Source organism: Hippichthys cyanospilos, chromosome 2 (assembly GCF_059441005.1).
Source record: "Hippichthys cyanospilos isolate Australia breed blue-spotted pipefish chromosome 2, RoL_Hcya_1.0, whole genome shotgun sequence".
NCBI lineage: Eukaryota > Metazoa > Chordata > Actinopteri > Syngnathiformes > Syngnathidae > Hippichthys > Hippichthys cyanospilos.
This window is the reverse complement of record NC_142370.1, coordinates 34,883,605-34,905,725: the sequence shown is the minus strand read 5'-3', so window position 1 is coordinate 34,905,725 and position 22,121 is coordinate 34,883,605. Positions and strand designations below refer to the sequence as shown.

Below are 22,121 nucleotides of genomic sequence, written 5' to 3'. Positions count from 1 at the left end.
GCTTGGATGCAAAAAGCTTTTGGCTTCTTTATGATATTCTTCCTGTCAAATTGACCCGGAATTGCCTGATTGTGACTACAGAACTTGAACAAATGTCATACTTTGGCTTTTGCGGTACCTTCAGAAAGCTACCACAGGGTGTCGCTGTCGATTCTGGAGTGGACCGCGCCCGGTACAAGTCATGCTCTGTCGGTCTCGCAGCACCTCGCCTCATCAATGAACCATGAAGATGATCAAGAGGTTTCGCTCTAAGTCAGAGGTGTCAAACTCATTTTAACTCTGGGCTCACACGGAAGAAAATTTATTCTCAAGTGGGGCGGACTGATTAAATGCTATATAACGAAAAGAGTGTCACACACTTTCTAGAGACGCTTATTGTCACAAAGGTGGCAGGCTAGCTGCTGCCTATCCCAGCTGGCTTTGGGCACTAGGCGGGGGACTGGTTGTCAGCCAGTCGCAGGGCAAACAGAGATTGACAACCATTCACACACGTGTGTGTGTGTGTGTGTGTGTGTGTGTGTCCACAGTACACTTGGATGCCAAGGGGAGCTCACAATACAGTATAATGAATGTCATTGCTTCTTTTTGCGGTTTTTCATAATTATTGCCCTCTTGCACAATCCAACAAAACAGCATTTGGTAGAAACAATCCCAGGACGCTCATTTGCGGCTCTTTCCAGTCACTGGTGGTAGCAGCAATCTTCCCCAATAGAAATAAAGAGAGGAGGTAATGGCACACACGTAAATGGGCTGAGAGCCAAATGCTTGAAGGGCGAGCGGCGAGACCGCAGGCCATCGGGGGAGAAGATGGGGGTGCAGGACATTATCAGAAGCCCGCCTTTTATTGCACTGAAGATGTGAGTGATAGGACGTAAGGACTATGAGGTTTGATACCTCGTAGGGTGACGCATACCTGATGTTTGCGATCATTTAGGCAGCACTCAAATGGCACAGCAGTAACCAGAGCTATTATGAACGAGGCTTTTATTAGTTTCCCTGTCATGATTTGAGTCCCTTTGCTTTCTGTTGGGGTTTTCCACAACGCCGTTGGTTTCATTACTGTTCATCAGCCAAGAATGCAAAGAAACATCACTTTGCAGCATCGAGCGTCCCAACAATAAAGACAAGCCGCCCCACGCATGGTTTGCAGTAAACATCAGGCCTTTCCATCCACCTGCTTTTTATTTCAACATTTGCTTATCTTCATTTGGGAATGACCAAGTGGGAAGAAAGACAAGCCTGCGTCTTTAGTTCCCGCGTTCCAATAGCATGCCCCTTATTTATGTAGCATCGGGAATGATACTGAAAATCTAAAAAACAGCAAGTTATGTATGATACGAACCAATTATTTCTATGAAAGTCATGGGGAGTGTTCACAATACACAATAACCGGAGCAGTGCGAAGAATCGGACCCCGCAATTTTTTACCCACATTCACTGAACTCATTGTAATTGTAATTGTAAAACTAAAAATGTCACTGCTAAATGCAGTATGAAAAGCTTTCATGGAAGCACACGCATCCACACGCCGTACGGCTTGACCTCGGACGAACCCCTCAAACTGACTCGGGGGTACCCAGATCAAGATCCACTGAACTAGAGGAAGAAGCCCGACTAGACTGAGGAGGAATACCCATAAACCACCCCGATCCCTGAATGTTTTCTATTAGAAAAACCTCTTTCCAAGGAGTACTCCGAAGTGCAAAGAAAGAGAAAGAGAATCAAATGGTGCTGCAGTATCTCGCTTTGGACACTGGGTGGCACCCAAGTAACAACACAAATGACAAGATAAAAACACACAAAGAAATCATGTCACGTCAACGACAGAAACACTGCTAACTGTTGAGCTTAAAAAAAACAAACATTTAAAAAGCACAAGACTGATTGTTGATCTAACACGGTCACTTGCACTTGTAAGTCGAGGTGCTCATTTGGGCATCGCTTGGAAATGGACCGCTACCGGACCATGGAGCGCCGGTCGGGGACCTCTCCTTTAGATCGCAGCAAAGACTATACGCGTGGTGATTTTCAAAGCTCGTAACGGAAAAAGCCGAAGTTTGCTTAATGAAGCTGGAGCTTTGAGTCAGGCCGCATCGCCATCCAATCTAAAAGTCCACGCGTCGCTCCTCAAAATTCCTCCCATGGCGTTTAGCCAAGAAGGATGAATACTTTACAGTCACCCCGGCGGGATTATGTTCTTTCCAAAGCAGATCAGTCATATTAGCGCCGCGCCGACTCAGCTCAGCCGTCGGCCAATTAGACCCGATTGATGTGGCAACAACGCGCATTGTCGTCCTTCTCACATGAGGACTTCCCCTTTTTCTGCCTAATGGTATGCTACAACTGAGGCATAACAAGGAGGAATTATGGCTTGCTTGTGTTTTGTTTTGTTTTATTTAATCACAATTTCCATTTCCCAGTGTAAAACCGTCTGTACTGTGCCTGCAAAACTTTTTTCCCCCAGTACAATACAAGTTCAAGTGTCCAAAAAGTCCCAAATGAGAATGTGTTTTCTATCAAGGCACTGCATTTGTGGTAAAAGAGTCAAATAATGTGCGTAAGCCAGCTAACGCTTCAAAATAAACCAAGCAACAAAAGCTAGACGGTCGACCGGTTTATCGCGGGTCATGGATTATAGTTTTGTTCATGTTCTCTTGCCCTTTGTGTCTCATTAGTTTGATTGTGTCCACCTGTCCTCGTCAACCCGCCTCCTCCTCTATCAGCTCCATGCTTTAATTGTTTCTTAAGTGTTCCTTGTTGCCTCATTAGTTTGAGTGTATTTAGTTTCCTGTTTGGTTTCACTCCTTACGGGATCATTGTGGTTTACCTGCCTGCTTGTCTTTTGTAGTCCTGTTTTTCCTGTCTTCTTTTCTGTTAACTATGGATTCCCACACTGTATTTCCATCTTTATTTAACCTGGAAGAGATTTCCATCTCTTTTGCAAGGATGTTCTGGAGTTTACAGAAAGCAGAGTTTGACAAAAGTTCAGAAAGGCGAGATAGAACAAAAGTCTAAGAAAAGAAACAAAATCATGACAATGATAATAATAGAAGCATAAAGAAATAATAATAATAATGACATAAAAAAGGTACTTCCTGCCTCTGAGCTTCCCTGCAATTGGGTCCACAATCCGCACATCCACATCATTCAGCAATAACTAAAGCATGTTTAGTCAGAGCGCCTCACCTATAGCACAATAAAAACAGGAGCTATAGAAAATCTTGGCATTCAATCTGCATTCTCAAACGTTGCTTTCTCCTCATCAACAAGCAAGCCAGCGTAAGGCTTTTATGCAGAGTGCGTTATGGCTGTTACGGCACATATAATCATTTGAGGCACAGAAACACTTTGCGCTTGATTCCTGTCTACATTAAATCAAATTGGGAACGAGTTTGACAGATGACTAAAAAGAAAAATGCTCTCAGGCAAATGCTGTTGCAATCCTAAATTGAATGTTGAACACCATAAGCTTAATGGAGTTGTAAAAAATGCATTCCAAAGTAAAGTTACCACCACAAAACACGGGAAATTACATGTTGTAATTATGCAAAGAAAACATGAAATGGAATGGTCTATGCTAGTCCACTTCACGTCTCCATTTTCATAACCTTCCCTCATAAATGGCTGACGTCAACAGCTACCGAAAACCACTACAGTCATCACTCATCTACGGCGTTGACAAGATTCGTGACGTTTTCGATACGTGCGTTGACACCATTGACATCCCATTTTTAAGTCGAGAAGCTTTCATTCATGAAATCTGGACAAATGCGAGCATCAATACCCTTAAAACATTGTACAACAAATAGTCCTTTGTTTTGTTTTTTAATGATTCCATTATTTTCTCGGTCTGAAAAGACATCCAATTATAAATAACGGAATGACATGTTGTCATAATGCCTGATAAAGTTAATTCATTTTCAGAAGAAATTAGAGTGAATCAAAATTGCCAAACTAATTATCTTTATCATGTCAACACTTGGTGAAAAGACCAAAGGGTTGTTGTGATTGTGAAGGACATTATGGACATTGGACCGTGCTCCTCCTTAGTGCATGGACGGGTCTTTTTTTTTTTTTAGATAGAGGGGTGAAAGCAACCCCAAAGATGGACAAAATTCTGGTCCCTTTTTGTCCCCATATGCCACCCTCAGAGATTTTTTATTTTTCAGAATCTTAAGCCTTGTCCGCATGTAACAAGGAGCTATTTAACTCCGGCTAATTCTCCCCTCTTCGTGTGGTTAAAAAAAAAAAAGAAAGAAAATCCTCCATTTCCGGGAAAGTTACAAACAGGAAGTGGCCTTCCAGATTAAAAGCGCAAATTTTCAGAGGAAGCTATAACTGAACATTAAAAACTAAAGCGCTTGAAGGATTCTTAAAAAAAAAAAGTCATCTTAATGCCCCTACTTGTGGGGTCAAACGTTGGCTCAGTCTACTAGTTCTTTTCTTGAAACCAAGAATGTAACAACCTTCGTCAACTCGAACGTGACTAAGAGCCAAATGCCGAACATAAACAGGAAATACGGCGCTGGCTTCCAGATTAAAAGCAGATATTTCAAAATAAGATCACACAGGTAAGCAAATACAATCTGGAGAATTTAGGAAATATTACCACTGAATCAATCTCATTTGCATGCCCCTGTTTGTAAACATGGCTGGATTCGGACGTTGGTTTTGTCCGCTTGCTTCTTTTCATGAAAATAATGTGCTCCAACTTTGCTGTAAGCAACTCCTCTGGCCGCTAACACCCGATTGATTCCGTCCGCGTCCACCCTCCCGCTTGCCCCATTACCCTCATTTTCATAATGTTTTTTATACAGTACATATATCTTCATTTCAGACGTAATAATGTGGTTGCGGCTCCCACTGTCGTCTGACCCGTGGAAACCGGGTCAAAACGGCTCTCCGAATGTTAAAAGTTGCCTATGCCTGCCTTAGCCGGCGCAGAGATTTTCTGGTCTGTAATTCTAAAGGCACTGGCTGGCCTCTTGAGAGAGCGCGCGCGCGCGTCGGCGTGCAATCCTCTTATTTCCCTGACGATGATTAGTTGAGCGTCACCGAGAAGTGAGGCCACCCGTGTGTCGCCGCACTCCGAGGAACCCGCGCGCCGCTGCTAATCAGGGAAAATTAGTCATCGGAGGAAATAAGATGCAAGTCCTTCACATATGCAAAAAAATAACAAATAAACAAAAAAACTACAGGTGACCCAAGCGCTCCGTCAGTCCTGAGCCGTTTCGTCGCACGCGATGGAACGCATTCATCAAATAACGCGAGTCATTTTCGACTAAATGGATTTCCGAGCGTTCTTTTCGGCCGGCGCGTATGCATTTTGAAGGCGAGTCAGGTTCAATTCCAAAGTTTTTGGGTGAGTGGGCCGAAGTTGCGACGAGTGTGTTTAAATGCCTGCAAATCAGGAGGAATTTGAATGCCTCCCACTTTGAATGCGGCCGCGGCGTGACGCGCATACCAATCGGACCAGTTGCGTACAATGACTAGTTTCCACAGCAACTTACAGGTGCAGGCTCGCAACTCGCGTTTGTGACAATGACCGAATCCGCCCTCGAGTGCTCTAATAAAGGAAATTAAAAATGGCCCTTAGAACAATCCAGTAGTTCATTTGAACGGGCAGCCTGATTGATGCTGTTCCAAAGCGGCGTGATCAATTCTTTTTTTTTTAACTCGTAATCACACAAAAGTACGTACATTTGTCCAAAAGCACTCGAAACTGGATGGAATTTGGACTTCATAAATGTGTGTTGCATTTGACCAATTACTCTCACTGCTGTCTCGTCTTGTCTCGTCTTTTGAAAAGTCAGTATATACACAATGAGAGATTATGATCAGTAAAGAATGGAAATGCTCTTGACCAAAGATCCCCAAAACCAGGTCTACGGACCGGTACCGGTCCTTGGACCAACTGGTACCGGGCTACATGTGCGGCACCCGGAATATTGATGTTTTGGAACTGCTTTAGTTTATCCTTTTAACAGTTGATTCTTTTGTGCTTTGTTTGGCTCGGTCTTTGTGTTTTGGCGCCCCCCCTGGCCGCTGTTGATATTGCATTTTGTAGTGAGGAAGGACAGCGTGGCTTCAGTCGAGAGCGGTCACTGTCAGTGACACACACACACATTTTTCTGTCTCTCTGTGAAATCTGCCCCACGAGTTGTACTTAAGTTCTACTTTCTTTGTAAGAATCTTGTCATTTATGATAATATGCCTGGAACCAGTTTGTTTGTTGCTCCAACAACTTGTGACTGTGGATAACATGCGAGCTAATGTGAGGTCTACTTTGTTAGGTCTCGTTTGTGCCAGGTTTTTCCTTTGCTACATTTTAGTATATGCAAGGGATTTGCATTGATAAGTACTCATTTGCATCTAATTAACGATTTGTATGGAAATGAATGGCATTTGTGATTCAATTACAAGATTGTTTTCATCAATGTCATCCGTGTACATTTTTATACAATTTGAGGCCAAAATATTTCCGAGACTCACGCAAGCCGAGGGAAACGGCCGGGGGTCAAGCGGGCCTCGAAAACACGCGGCGCCTGGCGTTGAAGGGCGGCGTTGGGCATTCATTCTTGGCCGAATTCACGTCAGGCGTCAATTTAATGGGGATTTGCGCTCATCCGCCTTGACGGCGGAGTTCGTGGGCTGAGATAATTAAGTTTGGACGGACATCCCATCGTCCAAACAACACTGTGATTTATTTGATTTGAAGCGTGTCCACTCAGGCAGCCCTTGGTTTCGTTTGACCATCTCACAGCGCGTTTGCGTTGGGAGGGAGGCGTAAGAGGGATTTGTCCGGCCTAATTTACATCCCTTCTGCGATTGGTCGAATATCGCTAGGCTTAGACTTGGGGGCAAGCGCAGCGTAGAAAAGTTCATAGTGCACAGAAAACTTAGGAGGAGGGGGGAAAAAATCGTCATGGCCCAGAAAAACAACAGTAAGTTTTTTTTTGGTTTTAATTTGCCACTGGAATAACGCTGATGAATTCTGCGCGGTGATTGCGGCCCCGTCATTTTTATAGCGATGTGATGCTGATCTAAGGCGTGTTTTATCGCACGTGTAATTTTCGATCCGTTTGCGAAACAAATTGCCTCGGTAGAACAAGAGCGCCGTTCTCCAGGTTACATATCAGAAAATCCAACAGGAATGTCGTTGAAGAGATTAGCCTAGCTTAGTTTTTTCCCGCCTGCTTCCCTCCCTCAGTCCGGTTCACCATCAGGGAATACCGAGCCTCCGATCGAGCCGCCGTCACCGAGTTGTTCCGCGACGGCGTCCGCGAGAACATCTACCCGGCGTTCTTCAGATCTATGAGCCACCCGGACCACGCCGGCGTAGCGCTGAGCATCTCGGTGGCCGGCTACGTGCTCGGGGGCAGCTCCTACTTCCAGGCGCTGCTCTTTGGCGCCGCTTGGGCGGGGCTGGTCTACTTCTGCTGCCACGAGATCTACGAGGGCTACCTGCGGAGGATCCTCGGCGCCGACGCGGCCGACGTCCTGGCCGGCCGCCCGGACAACCCCGACCGCGGCTTCTGGGTGGCGGAGGCCGGGGACGGAGGACCGGCCGGGGTGGCGGGCACGGTGGCGGTCGCGGGGCGAAGGCCCACGGAAGACGAGGCGAGGACGGGATCGTCGGCCGACGGCGCGGACGATAGCTGCGAGGTGCTCGGCTTGGCGGTGGCTTTCCCGTGGCGGCGGAGGAAGCTGGGCTCCCAGCTGACCCGCCGGGCACTAGACTTCTGCAAAGAGCGGGGCTTCGCCCGCCTGGTGCTGGACGTCAGCTCGCCGCAGGCGGGGGCCATCGCCCTCCTCCAAAAGAGCGGCTTTGTTCAGACCTCGTCACGTGACGATACGCACGCCAATCGCTGGATCTCCAAACTGGCCAGGATCAGCGTGATCCGCATGGAAAAATCTCTCTGAAAGACACCGAGAGCTCTTCCCACCCCGACCGCGCCGGCGCCTCATTCCGCCCGCGCCGTGCAAAATACCCGATTTCTCCGAGTACCGGTCGAGTTTTTTTTCCTCGTTTTCAGCCCCCGTATCATGGGGGTCGACTTATTCCGGCATAACTCAAAACGGAGCAATTTTTCCACGTATCTGTCTTTGAATAACATTCTTTTGATTGCGAATTAAGTAATATGTCATTTACAAGGCTTAAAATGATATACCTCTAATTCGACATAGCATGGATCCATTTTAAAGTATTTGCCCAGAACGTTGCAGAAAATGCCCTTTCGTCAATCTTTGTCGCCAACAATAAGGCTGCGTGGATCATTTTTCGTCTCTGATGCATTATGAAAAGGAAAAGACGGCTTGACTCGTCTCCTACAGCCCTCGGACGCGTACTTGAAGCCGGCATGGATGTCGGCACGTAGGGGCCGAAACAGCAAAGGGCAACTTTCCGCGCTCTGATCTCCCAACGGTCGTCACTTGGTTGAAGAACATCCCAAGTAAGATGATTAGCAAATCATCTCCCTAGACCTTGAATGGAGGAGCTATTTGGCGTGTCAGATAGTCATGGTGATTTTTTGGCCTTTTTGACTAAATATTAAAAAAAAAAAAAAAAACAAGCAATGAAACTTCAAATCACTTTATTGTTGCAACGTTAGTTTCAGCATTTGCGTCTACGTCTCGTCCCCCCAATATCCGCAACGGTACGTTATTCGATATGCGATGAAGAACTCTGTCTAAATGTAATTTCTTCATTTTAATAACACACACCATGTGTTTTAATTGGGCAGCCATGATCTATATAACCACTAAAGTCACGGGTAGACTTATAAACACGTTTTTATTAAAGAAAGCGAGGTGGACATGTACTTGGAGAAATACGGTACCTTTCATTTGTTCACTTGAATACTTCCTTGAATAAATACCTACCCCTCAAATAAACGTCTACTGAAATTTATCCAGTCGAGCCAAGGTTAAATCCATGGTTTGGTGGAAAATACGTTTTGTGCGTTCATCTTTCAAGGGTAGAAATGTTTTGTTTTGCTGCTTTTTGATTACAATTTACCTGTTTGTAAATGACCATCAAGATGAGTTCCACTCCCCAAAAAACTCACTGTTGTTTTTGTGGGTCGTGACGATTTTTTTCCATAATACGTCTTTGGCATCGAAGCCAAATTAAGCCTGAAAACAATATAATCACACACGAAAATCCGGGGACGATGCGATAAACGGCATCAGCGTCCCGGCCGTTCTGTTGTTGGGTCCGCTCAAACGTCCGAGAGAGGAGAAGTTGAGTCATTGGGAGGGCGGCGGGCGGGGGAGAACTTTGCGTTAGGCTTCTTTCCGGGGAGAAGTGGAATCCGTCTACCTGGCGGGAATGAATGCCCGCCGTCTTCTAAGACCTCACAATTCTTTGCGTCAAATACCAATGAAAAATGCAACAGTGTCAGGACATGGGGAGCTTTCAAATTCTTTAGGGCGGAGAGAGTGCCGCATACAAAGAGGATAAAGGGCGGCGCTGCGCATTCAAACGAACGGCAAACGAAAAACTTAACGGCGGGGCCACTTCCGGCCGCGTCCATTTTGGATGATTGCAAACGTCTCGTTTGGGTTCGGTGAAAGCGGCTGCTTCGCCTGCCTGATTTCGGCGCAGGCAGCTTAGTTTCTCCTCCCGCTCCGTCATTGCCTTTCACGGTATTTTGTCCAGTCTGACATCAAACGACATTTCGCGTAAAAGGCAAAGCGTTGAAAGAAGGCACTGGGGAGCTGAAATTTCACCCGGATGGCGACATGGCAAATTCACAACAAATGGAAAGCGTTGAAAGAAGACACGAGGGAGCTGAAATTTCACCCGGGCGAAATGTCAAATTCGCATCAAAGGGAAAGCGTTGAAAATAGACACGAGGGAGCTGAAATTTCACCCAGATGGTGACAACGTCAAATTCACATTGAAGGGAAACCATTGAAAGACGACACGAGTGAGCTGAAATCTCACCCAGAGATGGTGACATGTCAAATTCATATCGAAGGGAAAGCATTGAAAGTAGATGTGTGGGAGCTGAAATTTCACCCGGATGGTGACAACATGTCAAATTCACATCAAAGGGAAAGCATTGAAAGTAGACGTGTGGGAGCTGAAATGTCACCCAGATGGTTGACAACATGTCAAATTCACATCGAAGGGAAAGCGTTGAAAGTAGACACGGGGGAGCTGAAATCTCACCCAGGGATGGTGACATGTCAAATTCACATCGAAAGGAAAGCATTGAAAGTACACATGTGGGAGTTGAAATTTCATCCAGATGGTGACAACATTTAAAATTCACATAGAAGGGAAAGCGTTGAAAGTAGACACGGGGGAGCTGAAATCTCACCTAGATGGTGCCAACATGTCAAAGTTCAACTTGGCATGACCACTATGTTATCACACCAGCAGGAGTGTGTCATCGCTTGGCTATAATACTGCAAGAATGATGTGAAAGAAAATGAGCAAAAAATGATCCAAATAATACGGCACAAGGGTTAAATCTGATAGAATCGCATACCGTGCACAACAACGGCAGCAGAATCTGTGATTTGTAACGAGGAAGCCAATGATCAAAAGAGCGCGTGCGAGAAGCCAGAAGATGCAAAAAGTGGAACGCGCGCTTTCTCCTCAGCGGGCTCCGTTCTTGCCACTTTGTCCTTCCTGCCGAGCGGGCTCAAAGTTTCCCTTTAATGTTGCCTCCCGGTAACCATGACTCAGCGATCCAACACGGCCGAGGGAGCCAAACCCCGCTTTCAGCTCTGTGACCTCCAGAAGCATCTCGATCCATTTTCAAGACAGAGAAAATATACAACCCAAAATGGAAAAGTGTGCTGTTGCATTTCAATCCCTAGGGAAAATTTTGAGCCAACTCGGCCTTTTTTATGTTTTTTTTGCGCAATATCAAAGGAAAAGCGTACGCGAAACCACTCGGAGGTTAAAATATTGCAAAGATTGTCAAAACATGACGACCTTCGTTATGCTACGCTGCCGTCCCTTCTAAATCCTTACAAACGGGAGGTGGAGAGGTACACCCTTTGGGTGTCGAATTTAGCCCATGTCGGGCTCATTTACTACCATTCAAAATTGGAACTATTGTCACTTTTGGACATACTGATAACCTAATGTTTTATCTTGCATTTCCCTGTTTTTTTTTATTAATCCTTTCAAGGCAATGGGGGGGCAAAAGAAATTTTTGTGTCGACACCCCAAAACCACCGGGTGGTGCTCATGTCCAACTTATAACATTTGCAAGCCTTTCAATGACTTCGATGGTTGGCTGAGCCTGGACTCCTATAACGCAAAAGTCCATTTCAGTTCAATTTCACAAATATATAAATATACAGCGTAGTTACTTCTGCTATTATCATATCTTTACAATTTTTGTACATAAGGGGGCGTAGCCCTCCCACACGATTTTTCTTTCATTTTTTGAAAATATGTATGGATAGGGCTGATGCCAATGAACATTTCGAGGGGTTAAAAGTAAATACATATTTCTATTTGACAATGTTATGAGCCTTTCAAAGCCAGCCCAAGTTGGGTGACAATAAGGCCAGGCTAGCGAAAAATCCAGGGGTTCACAACACGATTGTCAATGGAAAAAGAAAAGTTGTTCATCCAAATGATGGGATGATTTCCCGGCGTCACACCTGACGACGTGTCACGGCACAGCGCTCGGTCGGAAAGCGCCGGTTCAACTATGCGCTGAACGCACACGGGATGCGGGGTGTCATAAGAGTGAACTTGGTTTGCCCTATTAGCTTTCTAATCCAAGCACAAGTCAGGATTTAGCATTCACACATTCGCAGCCTAATTAATATCCAAGTCTTAAGGCAGCATATGACTGCAGGGTCACCCCGCTTTTGTTTTCACAGGCTGGATTTAACCACTGAGCCGTATATTTCTTGTAGACTCTGATGTTGGGCTTTTTTTCTAATTCCAACACCACTACCATGGATTTTTTTTTTTTTTTAAATCCTGGAGTCAGGGCAGAGTCAAACAAATCACAGTTTGAAACGGAAGCATTTTCGCGAAGATGCTCCTGGTGAAAAATTGGTTTTCTGCATTTTTTTATGGAGGGGTGTATGAAAGCGGCCTTTTAAATCTTTGTGAGAGCCCATTACTTGGATCTGAACATTTTTTTTTTTTTTTTATCACCTCAGACAATCTTGCCGTTGACGGGGGGTGGCTCATATCAACGCTTGACGACGTTATCGTTGATGTGGGGTGATCGGCGAATATTAAGTTCACATGGAATTTGAACTCGCCATTACTGAAGTTCCGGACTCGTGAAATTTTGGCGCTCAAGTGACCGAAAGGAATCCCAGAGAATCCGGGCGGTTTTCACCGGTGACCGACGGGTAAATGGAGACTTTATCCCTTGGGCTCAGCTTTTTCTTTCTACGACTGACGGGTACAGCGTACCCATCGCAGCCGACGCTGCTCCCATCCACCTGCCCCGTTTGCAAATGTATTCCGAAACAGTTGTAACCAAGGCAACCATGGTGTTTTGTAAAGTTTTCGGCTGGCCTGGTCCCATTGTCGATCAAAGTCATCCATCCGTGTGTTTTCATAGGTGCCGCCTTGACAGGAAGCAGACCGCACAGATGTTTTTGCTTCGGTGTCCTCACGACGGTCAACTTGACCAGCGGCTCACGCAATCGCCCAAAGGTAAAATTTTAAAGCGGGGCGCATGCTAAAAGCCGGCACGTCACTCGTGTTTAGCGTCCCGACCGTGGCGAGGATGATCCAAGCAGATGATTGAATCCCTTTTTCTAAAAATAGTCATTTCTTAATGGATGAGGAGGATATTACCCCATCAAAAAAGAAAAAAAGAGATCAGAACTACTCCCGTCGATTCTATTGTCCAACGAATAGGGGCTTTCGGCCACGCTCGGTCGGTTTTATGTTTTAGATTTTACCTCGGCATTAAACCTCACCATCAGTAGTTGGACTTTTGAATAGCCATCGCGACGTCCCGCGTCACTTCATGTTTTCCTCATTTTCATGGCTTTTCTCCCGCCCACACCGGAGTCCGAATGGCGCAGTGCTTCTCAAATGCTCTACTTTCAGGTTTTTTAAGCCATTCAAATGTATTTCACAGAAAAATTGCTCAGTGGAATTTCTTGGCGTATCTTCAGGCCCAAAACAAAGTAAAGTTGTTATTAAAGTCAGTGACAAGTCCAAAAATACACAAAGGGGTAACAATGAGCCAGAAAGCAAATAAGCACAAATGAAATGCTTCAGAAGCTCGAGAAGATGAACAAAACAGACGTGCTGAAATGAAACAAATGAACATTCAAACTAAAATTGGACTTTTCAAACAAAATGGACTCTTATATCAGTGGTTGCGGTATGAAGAAGATGTTGACGGACGCTGCATGTATGTTCATCCTATTTTAATACATTTTACTGTGACATTGGTAGATATCCATTGTTGGCTTTTACTCACCTCTTGTAATGCAATTTGAACCTTGGACTTACTTTGTCTTTTTTACTGCGCAAATTTTGGGACCCCAAACATTCTGTCCGGACCCATAGATTTTAGTCGTTGGAGTCTCGTGGACCCAACACTTTTCAGGGGTGAGATGAGCACTGTGCCATCCAAATAAACTGGAGAGCCAACAAAGCGAAAGACGTGTCAGGAGATCACACAAACCCGTTCCTCCTATCAAATCTGTCCCTCCGGAAACCGCTACTCATACCGTCAGTTCCACCCGTGGGTGAATTTTTGACTACTGACTTTGATTGTCTATACAAAAAAGTGACATTTTTGCTGTTTTTGTCAAATATCTCCTCCCCAACACCAGAATGAAAACAAAAGTAGAAAAATGGGAACATCCTTTTAGATGGGGTGGGTGTGTATTTACTCTTGCACAGGTCGCACAGGGGCACTGTATAGCCCGTGAGAGGGACTATCATCATCACGCCTCTGGCAAATCATTTTTATCTGCTTGGTTGAATTCTTCAAAATGCATCAATGAAGGAAAATAACACTTTGGAGGTGTGATTAGGGTGAGAAATAAAACAAAAACAAAACAAAACGCTTCCGTGATACGGACCTTGAATACATTTTCATTCCCGCGCGTCTGTCATTTTATTATTATTATATTTTAAATGATTTGCATCAGCACTCAACAAAAGCATGCGATGTCTTTCAGTAAAGAGTTTAAGTGATGTCAGTTCAACCTGAACTTGCTTTGTTCAGATTTTTAAAAACAAACATAAAAAAAAAAGGGAAGAGTGACGTGAAGGTCCCCAACAGGCCTTGCTGTGCTTAGCAACGGTTGCTAAGGAAGGTGGGTCATGGATGTATTTTATGGCCCCCAAACACATATTTGTTTTGTTCCCTTTAACGGCAGTGGGACTGAAAGGACCGTTAATAATGCGGGTTGTTTGGGGTTTTTTTTGACTTTACGGGCTCTGGGCGACTGACGGGAAGCAGGGCAACACATCATCATCACAAGTGTGTTTGCTCGTTAGACCGCATGCGGCTTGATTACACTTAGTTCACTTTCAGGGCTTTATAAGACCCTGTGGATGCAATCAAGGAGAACGGCAGTTTATTTACCATAAAAATACATCTACCACTCTGGAAAAAGTATTGTCACAATTTAACCTTTGTGTGGTATTTTGACCACTTCTGGGGTATTTTCTTCCACATCATTCTCGGCAGTTCTGGTGTTTTGAACTGACTGGGTGAAATTTCAGCTCCCTAGTGTCTTCTTTCAATGCTTTCCCTTTGATGTGAAATGGCTTCTATGTAAAGATCAAAGGACTGGACAACTTATTTTCTGCAAAACTTTTAACTAAGTAGTGCTTCCATGTTGAAACTTGACACGTCATTTTTTTGGGTGAAATTTCAGCTCTCTGGTGTCTTCTTTCAATGCTTTTCCTTTGAGTGAAATGCCTTTGATGTAAATATCAAAGAATGGGGGAAAGCAATACGAAGTAGTGGTGCCATATTGCAATTTGTTATCTTTACACCATCTGGGTGAAATTTCAGCTCCCTAGTATCTTTTTTCAATGCCATCTGTAAAATGAAATACCTTCGATGTACAGATTTAAAGGATCAGACAAAATAGAGCACGAGGGTTGAAAGAAAAGTTTTGTTTTTTGATGCGGACTATTCTCCCAATCTTTTTGAACAATTGTGGCATGGAGAACAAAATCAAAGATATTTGCAAAGTCAGCGTACAATCTTGGTGTGAGTGCAAGGTTTGTGCCATTGGATAAAACCTTAGCAAAGAGCCGCGAGTTCTAACGATGAAATCCGGTCCTTGAAAAATCTTTCTTATCCGTCACGGCTAAATCCAAAGAATGTGTAGATAAGATTTCAATGAAGGCTTTCCTTTTCTGGCTTGCCATTAAGAATGTTAATTTATTGAGCTCTTCAACAAATGTTCAAAAAAAATAAATGATGAAATATTATGTGACTGGTGAATGTAAGCCAGGTAGGAAATATTGCTAGCGCCGCAATCCACTGGCATTCGTTGAAGAAGTTCTTTTCTGATGCTGTTTTTGAATTTTTTTTAAGCTCAGCCCGATGTGCAATCAAAGCCCCTTGCGGTTATATTAGGTCAATCGGAGTCGGGTGCACCGGGTGGTGCTAGCGGCCAACATTTGCAGGCCTTACAAGACTTCCATGACCGGCTTAGCCTGGACTACCGCAATGCAAAAGTCTTCCTGTTTCAATTTCATAAATATGTAAATATACAGGAGGGTTACTTTAGCTGTCATGGCATTTTTATTATTTTTCTACATGTAGGAGGTGTTGGCTATGTTCTGACCGTTTCAAAGTCAGCCCAGGTTGGGTGATAATAAGGCCGGGCGAGTGAAAAATCAAACCCCAGACACGCAGGGGTTAAAGCAGGTCAAACAAATGATTAGCATCGCTATGCTCGTGTTTTGTTTTTTTAAAAGAGCAACACAAGTACCACAAATGTACATTTTTATTGTCAACACTGTGTATTGCAGATACATTTTCATTTTGGCAAACATTTAAAGCAGCTCGACGAGGATGTCTGATGTTAATTCTTATTATCATTTATTTTTTTTCTGTCAGGTACTCATGACAGATATGGACCCATTTCTCCTTGTGGGGTGCACATAAGTCCACATAAAGATCACAATGAACATAATTGCAAGGCTAGTTCAGCTACATGGATGGAGCACGTGCGTGAATTCAATTCAGCGAACTGTTGCGATGGCTATGCAGGATTACCGTATTTCTCCGTGTACAAGTCGACCTCACTTATAAGTCCGCCCCCCTTTTCTACTTCGATTTGGGTGAAATTTACCAAAATGTTATTACTGTATAAGTCTAACCTTGGCTTTAGCGGTTACATACAGTAGTATATCATGGCTGTCTAATTATAACACATGGTGTGTGCTATTAAAATAAAAAAACAATACTTTTAGACACATTTCATCATTGTATATCGAAAAAAAACATGACCTCGCGGTTATGGGGGGGTGCGAGGCGAAGTGTGCGTAGACGCAAATGCTGAAACGAATGTTGCAATCATAACATTGTTTGAAGTTTCAATGCTTTATGTTTTGACACAGGTGAATATTAATTTGCCGAAAAGCCCTATCATCACTATCCGAAAGTGCCAAATAGCTCCTCCTACTTTAAATCCCGGACATTCCTGTCTTACTCCTCGTGAATTGTTCAAACATCGTGGTTACGCTTTCACGGGTTTGGTTTGAAAGGTCGTGGGAGATGATTTGCTGATCATCTTACTTGGGATGTTCTTTACCCAAGTGACGACCTTTGTGAGGTCAGAGCGTGGAAGGTTGCGGTTATAAGTGGACCCCCCTAATTTAGGGGTTGAAAATGAGGGAAAAAAACTGGACTTGTACTCAGAGAAATATGCTAGTTCCTCTACGAAAACAATTGAACAAGGAAGTGCCCGATTTGCGTAACATACGATGCAACGCTGACTTCTTTGGATCTAAAACTACTATAGAAAGTCTGTTTCATGCCCAAACTTCAACTCTTGAACTTTTATGACCCCCATGCAAGTGGAAGAAGAAATCTGCCACCAAAAACAGACGTACATACAAACAAAACAAATGAATAAAACAGCAGTTGTAAGTTGAATTTGAAAAGCATTGAACCTTTTATAATGTTCCCTCACCTCACGCTCGTCATCTATTTGTTTTGTTTTGTTTTCAACATTCAAATTTGTCATACAAGTGCAAAACAATATCACTATGATGCAAAGAAACAACGCTGTCTTTGCTTTGATAACTCGCTTGTCTATATATGTAGAATTTTGCTATGCGCTCCAAATTCCTGTCTATAGTGGTGGTCAACTAGAAACACATTGTCGAAAAATAAATTTAAAAATGAAAGAAGTACAGTAAAGGAGCTTTTGTTCCCATATTCTATAACACTTTCCATCATTTTTTTCAAGTACATGTTTTGTATAGATTACATACGATAAAGTATGACTGAATAAGTAAATCAATATTTCAATTAACAAAATAAATAAATACAAAAAATATCCAGCGGGGAAAAAAAATTGCCCCAATGAAAATATGTTATTGCACAACTTCTTTTCAAGGAGTACAGTGAAGTGCAAAGAAAAACCCACTGAATCAAATGTGTCTCAAGACATACATGACAGAAGTTTAAAACTCACTAAGAAGTCATGATGTCACTGTGTGCTAACTGCCTAGCTGTAAAAACCAAAAAAAAGGCAATTTGAAAAGAAATACAAGATCCATTGTTTATAATACAACACGGGGAAAATCCAAATGTGTGGTAATGGTCCAGTCCTGCCCATTATTTTTTTTCTGTGCTAAGCAGTAGCACGACAACGTTTGATGCTAATGCTAACGTGAACATTGGGGCATTGCTTCATGTAAGTAAGAAATCGTGTCTATTGATTACGGACAGCGGACTAATGGGCTCGGTCCTATTCCGTTTTAATGAAACCTCCTTGTAGGCCGGATGCGGCCCGCGGGCCGTACGTTTGACACCCCTGCTATAGGCGTTGTTAGTTTTGCTTCTTCTTACTATTTTTCTTTGAATTCTTTTATCGTGTTTGCCTACATTCACATTCCCTGTATGTGAAAATAGCGTTACGTTTCTATACCATTGAGTCAGAGTCGAATTCGATTCCACAGCGTAGTTCTATTCAGATTTAGGGGTTCTATACAATGTCATTTTGTGACCGTTTCCTGACAGTTGAGACAACGCGCAGCACAGGAAAACATATCAAAGTTGTATGTGGCATATTGGACAACAAAGATGCATTTGGGTGGTTTGCTATATTTCAAGCAAAATGCCGAACAAAAGCAAAATGGGCAAAACACCTGAGCTACTGTTGTCATGACAACAAAGGCTACGTGCACACTGCAGGTTGAAGTCAACAAATTGCAATTTTCCCCAAAATTCAAATTTTTTTTGCCCCTATGCGACCTGTATCTGATCTTTTGATGTCAGTTTGACCAACACGGATCCCATTTTTGATTCACATGCGACCCAAGCCGCTTGAGTACGCCGTCCTGATATCGATCCACATCCCATCTTTTGTTGCGCGACCTGGCTGCCGCCTCAAAATGTACACAAATTACACGGATTAAATCAATCATATACTGTAGCTGAATCACAAATGCTATTCATTTCAATACAAAACGTCAATTAGATGCAAATGAGTACTTAGCAATATGTTGCTAACATACACGAAAGGGAAATACCTGGCACAAACGAAAATGCAAACGCATTAGACGCATACAACGCGACACTATATAACATGCTGAAGATAAGAAGTAACATAAGCTAGCATGTTACCCACAGTCGCAAGTTATCGAGTCAGCAAACAAACTCATTTTGGGCATATTATCATAAATGACACCTCCTAACAAAGAAAGTACGACTTACAAGCACGCGTTTCACAGAGAGAAAGAACAGCTCTCAATTGAAGCCACGCCGTCCTTCCTCACTACAAAACGTAATACCAACAGCGGCCAGAGGCGGCGCCAAAAAACGCAAAGCCAAACAAAGCACAAATGAACGAACCGTTAAAGGATAAACAAATTCAGTTCCAAAACATCATGATTTAAGGTGCGACACAGTGCCAGGCCAGCCAGGGACCGGGAACCGGCCGCGGACCAGCGGTCGGGGACCTTTGCGCTAACGTTAAGCACGCTCGCTTTTGGGATGTCGAGGGTTCAAACACAGGTCACGTGGAGGTGGCTTTCGATTGGAAACGCGAAGGACCTCACACAAAAATGGGAATCGACACGTAAGTCCTGCCGTGTGAACGTAGCCGAAGCTCTCGCGGGATTCCCAAGGCTTCTCCCTGGAGGCGGCTCGATCGACGGGAAGGCGCAAAAAAACATAGGATCTCCTCAAAGCCGTTTTGGGTCACTCTTTCCGTCGGTCCCTCACAGCGGAAAGACGAGGAAGCCGGAAAATGTCGAGTACTGCCATCCGCCCACCAGGTTGCCCTTCTCCAGTTTCAGGTAGACTTTGTCCTCCTTGTCCAGATAGAGCAGAACTCCGTTGGTGGCCGCCTCGCGGGTCACATCCTTGTCCCCCGCGAAGGCTGAGATGACGGGTCTCCCGTTTAACATCAGGTTCACCTAGCGAGCGCCGACAGTTTGTCAAAAGTGCAAAAGTCGTTGATTGTCTTAAGCGCCAAAAGTGCTACATCCATTCATTTAGGTACTAATCAATTAGCCTCATTTTTGGACTATAAGCCGCATTGGTATATAAGCCGCACCAGCAAAAATTGAGCCAAAACACAAGGTCGTAACATCAGATATTTACGCAGAAAGGTGGTATCCAGAAACTTTATTTTTTGTTTTTATTTCAAACTATTTTTAAGTGCTCGCTTATAGCAACAATGTGATCATATCTAAACACATTCCACATCATCATACATACTGTATGTAGTGGTACCTCTACTTACATTAATTAATCCGTTCCGGAAATACATTTCTCATGTGAATCTTTCATAAGGAGAGGCGCTTTTTACATGTAAATAGCCTAATCCGTACCAAGCCCCAATAATTCTCCTCAACCCTTTAAACCCTTAATACCAAGTTATGACAATGTGGATTTTTTTGCCATTTTCTGAATTTATTCCAAATAAAAACCAAGAAATCACTTTTACAATAAGTGCCACAGCCTTTTCTTCTCGTATTTTCTGCAATATAGGGCGCAGGTTTAATGAACGTCCTATTTTAAAACGTCGCACTGCATTGTAAGGCACATAGATTAGAAGCTGCAGTCATGGCTGGGGTTACGGTATGCATGGTGCTGCGCTAAAGGAATTGTTAACAAAACAATCAACTATTCATATCGACAATCAGAAATTAAGAATACAGATGATTTGGGAAAACTACAGTACTAGCTGATGAATGAGTTTGAGACGATTATTTTCAATGTGTGTGTGTGTGTGTGTTTCTTTTTTTTGGCCTCATACACTAATTGTGGTGTGAGTGCAACTTGTCCTGCTTGACTTGAAGTCTTGTTCCAAAGCTGTAGCGTACCTGTATGGTCTGGCTCTGGTATACTTTAATGACGTGGAAGTTGAAACTGTAGATTCCCTTTCTTGGGGACAAAAAGACGGATTCAAACGTGAAGAAGTTGCCAATATTGACGAGAACCTTGGCAAGACACATAACATATATATATCATGTTATTTTTTATGAAATTGTATTCATTATTCTTCAACCAAGCAATCAATTCAACCAGTTTTACTCATTCAATGCAAGGTATGTATGTTTATGTTTTTTTGTTTTTTTTAAGCGTCCAGACAGTCAATCGCAGATACTTAAGTCAAAAACCCTGAAAATACATCCCCGCCATTGAATGTTAATACCTTTTTAAAACTAATGTGTTTCCAAACACACATTTTGGCCACTTCAACATTTCTACAGTAAAACGCGGATAAGAGGCGTCTTGCGCTTGTCGTCATAAGCGCACTTCAAACCATTTTCATCTGCACGGGCGGGGCCCTTGCCAAATTAACACCTTAGGAGATTTTAGGATAAGAGATTAACAATGGACTTGGTTCAAAGCTCCAAAAAATGGATGTTTTATTGATTTAGCGCTAGCCGCCATTCAACACTTCTTTAGCCAAATACTTGAAAAAAAGATGAAAAAAAATACATGAAATTATTTATAATGGGAACCGCATGTCTGGACTCCTAAAAAAAAAAAAAAGATGTCTTTTGGATGAAACAAAGGGAGAGACTATTTGAATTTCCTCTATTCAGCCAGGGTGGAATTAAATACAAATTTGAAGTTACCACTTTCCTAAAGTAAAATTGTTAAAAAAAAAAAAAAACTAGGTGTATCTGACAGGGGAACAAACGGACTTCAGCTACCATCCACGTTACATTGAAATTATCTTCTTTACAAGCCTCCCAAAAAATACAAGTATTTTATATCAAGCCCCCCTTTTGATAAAAGACAGAATAATCCCCCCGGCCAGCCAGGCAGCCAGCCAGCAGCCAGCAGCCAGCAGCCCCTCCCCGCCCGTCCCGAAACGCACGCACGGGCACGCGGTCGACGGAGGTGGCAGACCTGATCGAAGTAGATGATCCTGGTCTTGTTGCTCATCTTGGAGGGTTCGTGGTTGTTGCCGCGCAGCGCCGAGAAAGCCACCTTGGAGCTGGCGGCGCGGAGCGAGATGCCCAGCGGCGAGTTGGCGCCGGACGCCCGCCAGTCGGCGGCCGGGTCCGAGTCGCACACCACCAGGCACTTGCCCTCCAGCACCACCGGCTCCGTGTCGTTCTGGGCTCTCAGCGTGGCCGCCAGGGCCCACAGCACGCTCCAGCCCAGCGCCCGCATGTCCGCCGCCGCTCGCCGCGCGCGCGCCCTCCCCATTCCCGAGCGCCGCCGACTTCTGGCGGGGGGGGGGGATCCGCTTCGTTCGCGCGTCGGCGACGAGGCTCGGAATCCGTGATGCCAAAGAACGGAGGGGGCGCCTCCGCCCGCCCCTCTGCCGTCTAGGGATTCGGTGCCGCGCGCGGACCGGCGCTTCTCAGTTATATTTTGCAAAGCCCCCCCCCCACTGCCCGACTATAAATATGATTAGTATCCCTGAAAATCGGATGACTGGACCAAAACCTGGATTCTTTTTAACCTTAACCAAAGAAAAAAGCAATACAAATC

General features: G+C 44.1%; 2 protein-coding genes across 2 annotated transcripts; one reads left to right on the top strand and one right to left on the bottom strand.

The window, feature by feature from the left end:
• The first annotated feature begins 6,904 nt into the window (after positions 1–6,904).
• Positions 6,905–8,884, top strand: LOC148428379 (N-acetyltransferase family 8 member 3). The gene is made up of 2 exons (XM_088408158.1): positions 6,905–6,944; positions 7,211–8,884. The coding sequence occupies exons 1-2, from the start codon at positions 6,926–6,928 to the stop codon at positions 7,921–7,923; spliced, it is 732 nt and encodes a 243-aa protein (XP_088264284.1). The 5' UTR covers positions 6,905–6,925; the 3' UTR covers positions 7,924–8,884.
• A 7,031-nt stretch (positions 8,885–15,915) lies between these two features.
• cbln4 (cerebellin 4 precursor) lies at positions 15,916–21,866 on the bottom strand. Its single transcript, XM_088408482.1, has 3 exons — positions 21,531–21,866; positions 20,492–20,608; positions 15,916–19,579 (listed from the first exon to the last, which is right to left on the bottom strand). Exons 1-3 carry the CDS (start codon positions 21,831–21,833, stop codon positions 19,382–19,384), a joined length of 618 nt encoding a protein of 205 aa, XP_088264608.1. The 5' UTR covers positions 21,834–21,866; the 3' UTR covers positions 15,916–19,381.
• Between the last annotated feature and the right edge of the window lie 255 nt (positions 21,867–22,121).

What these genes read in the sequence shown, in the direction of transcription:
- cbln4 (XM_088408482.1), bottom strand. Translation starts at nt 21,833, where the DNA reads ATGGGGAGGGCGCGCGCGCGGCGAGCGGCGGCGGACATGCGGGCGCTG. An exon ending in GGATCATCTACTTCGATCAG is followed by an intron (nt 20,609 to 21,530) that starts GTCTGCCACCTC and finishes TGTCTTGCCAAG; the next exon opens with GTTCTCGTCAATATTGGCAA. An exon ending in ACCAGAGCCAGACCATACAG is followed by an intron (nt 19,580 to 20,491) that starts GTACGCTACAGC and finishes GGCGCTCGCTAG; the next exon opens with GTGAACCTGATGTTAAACGG.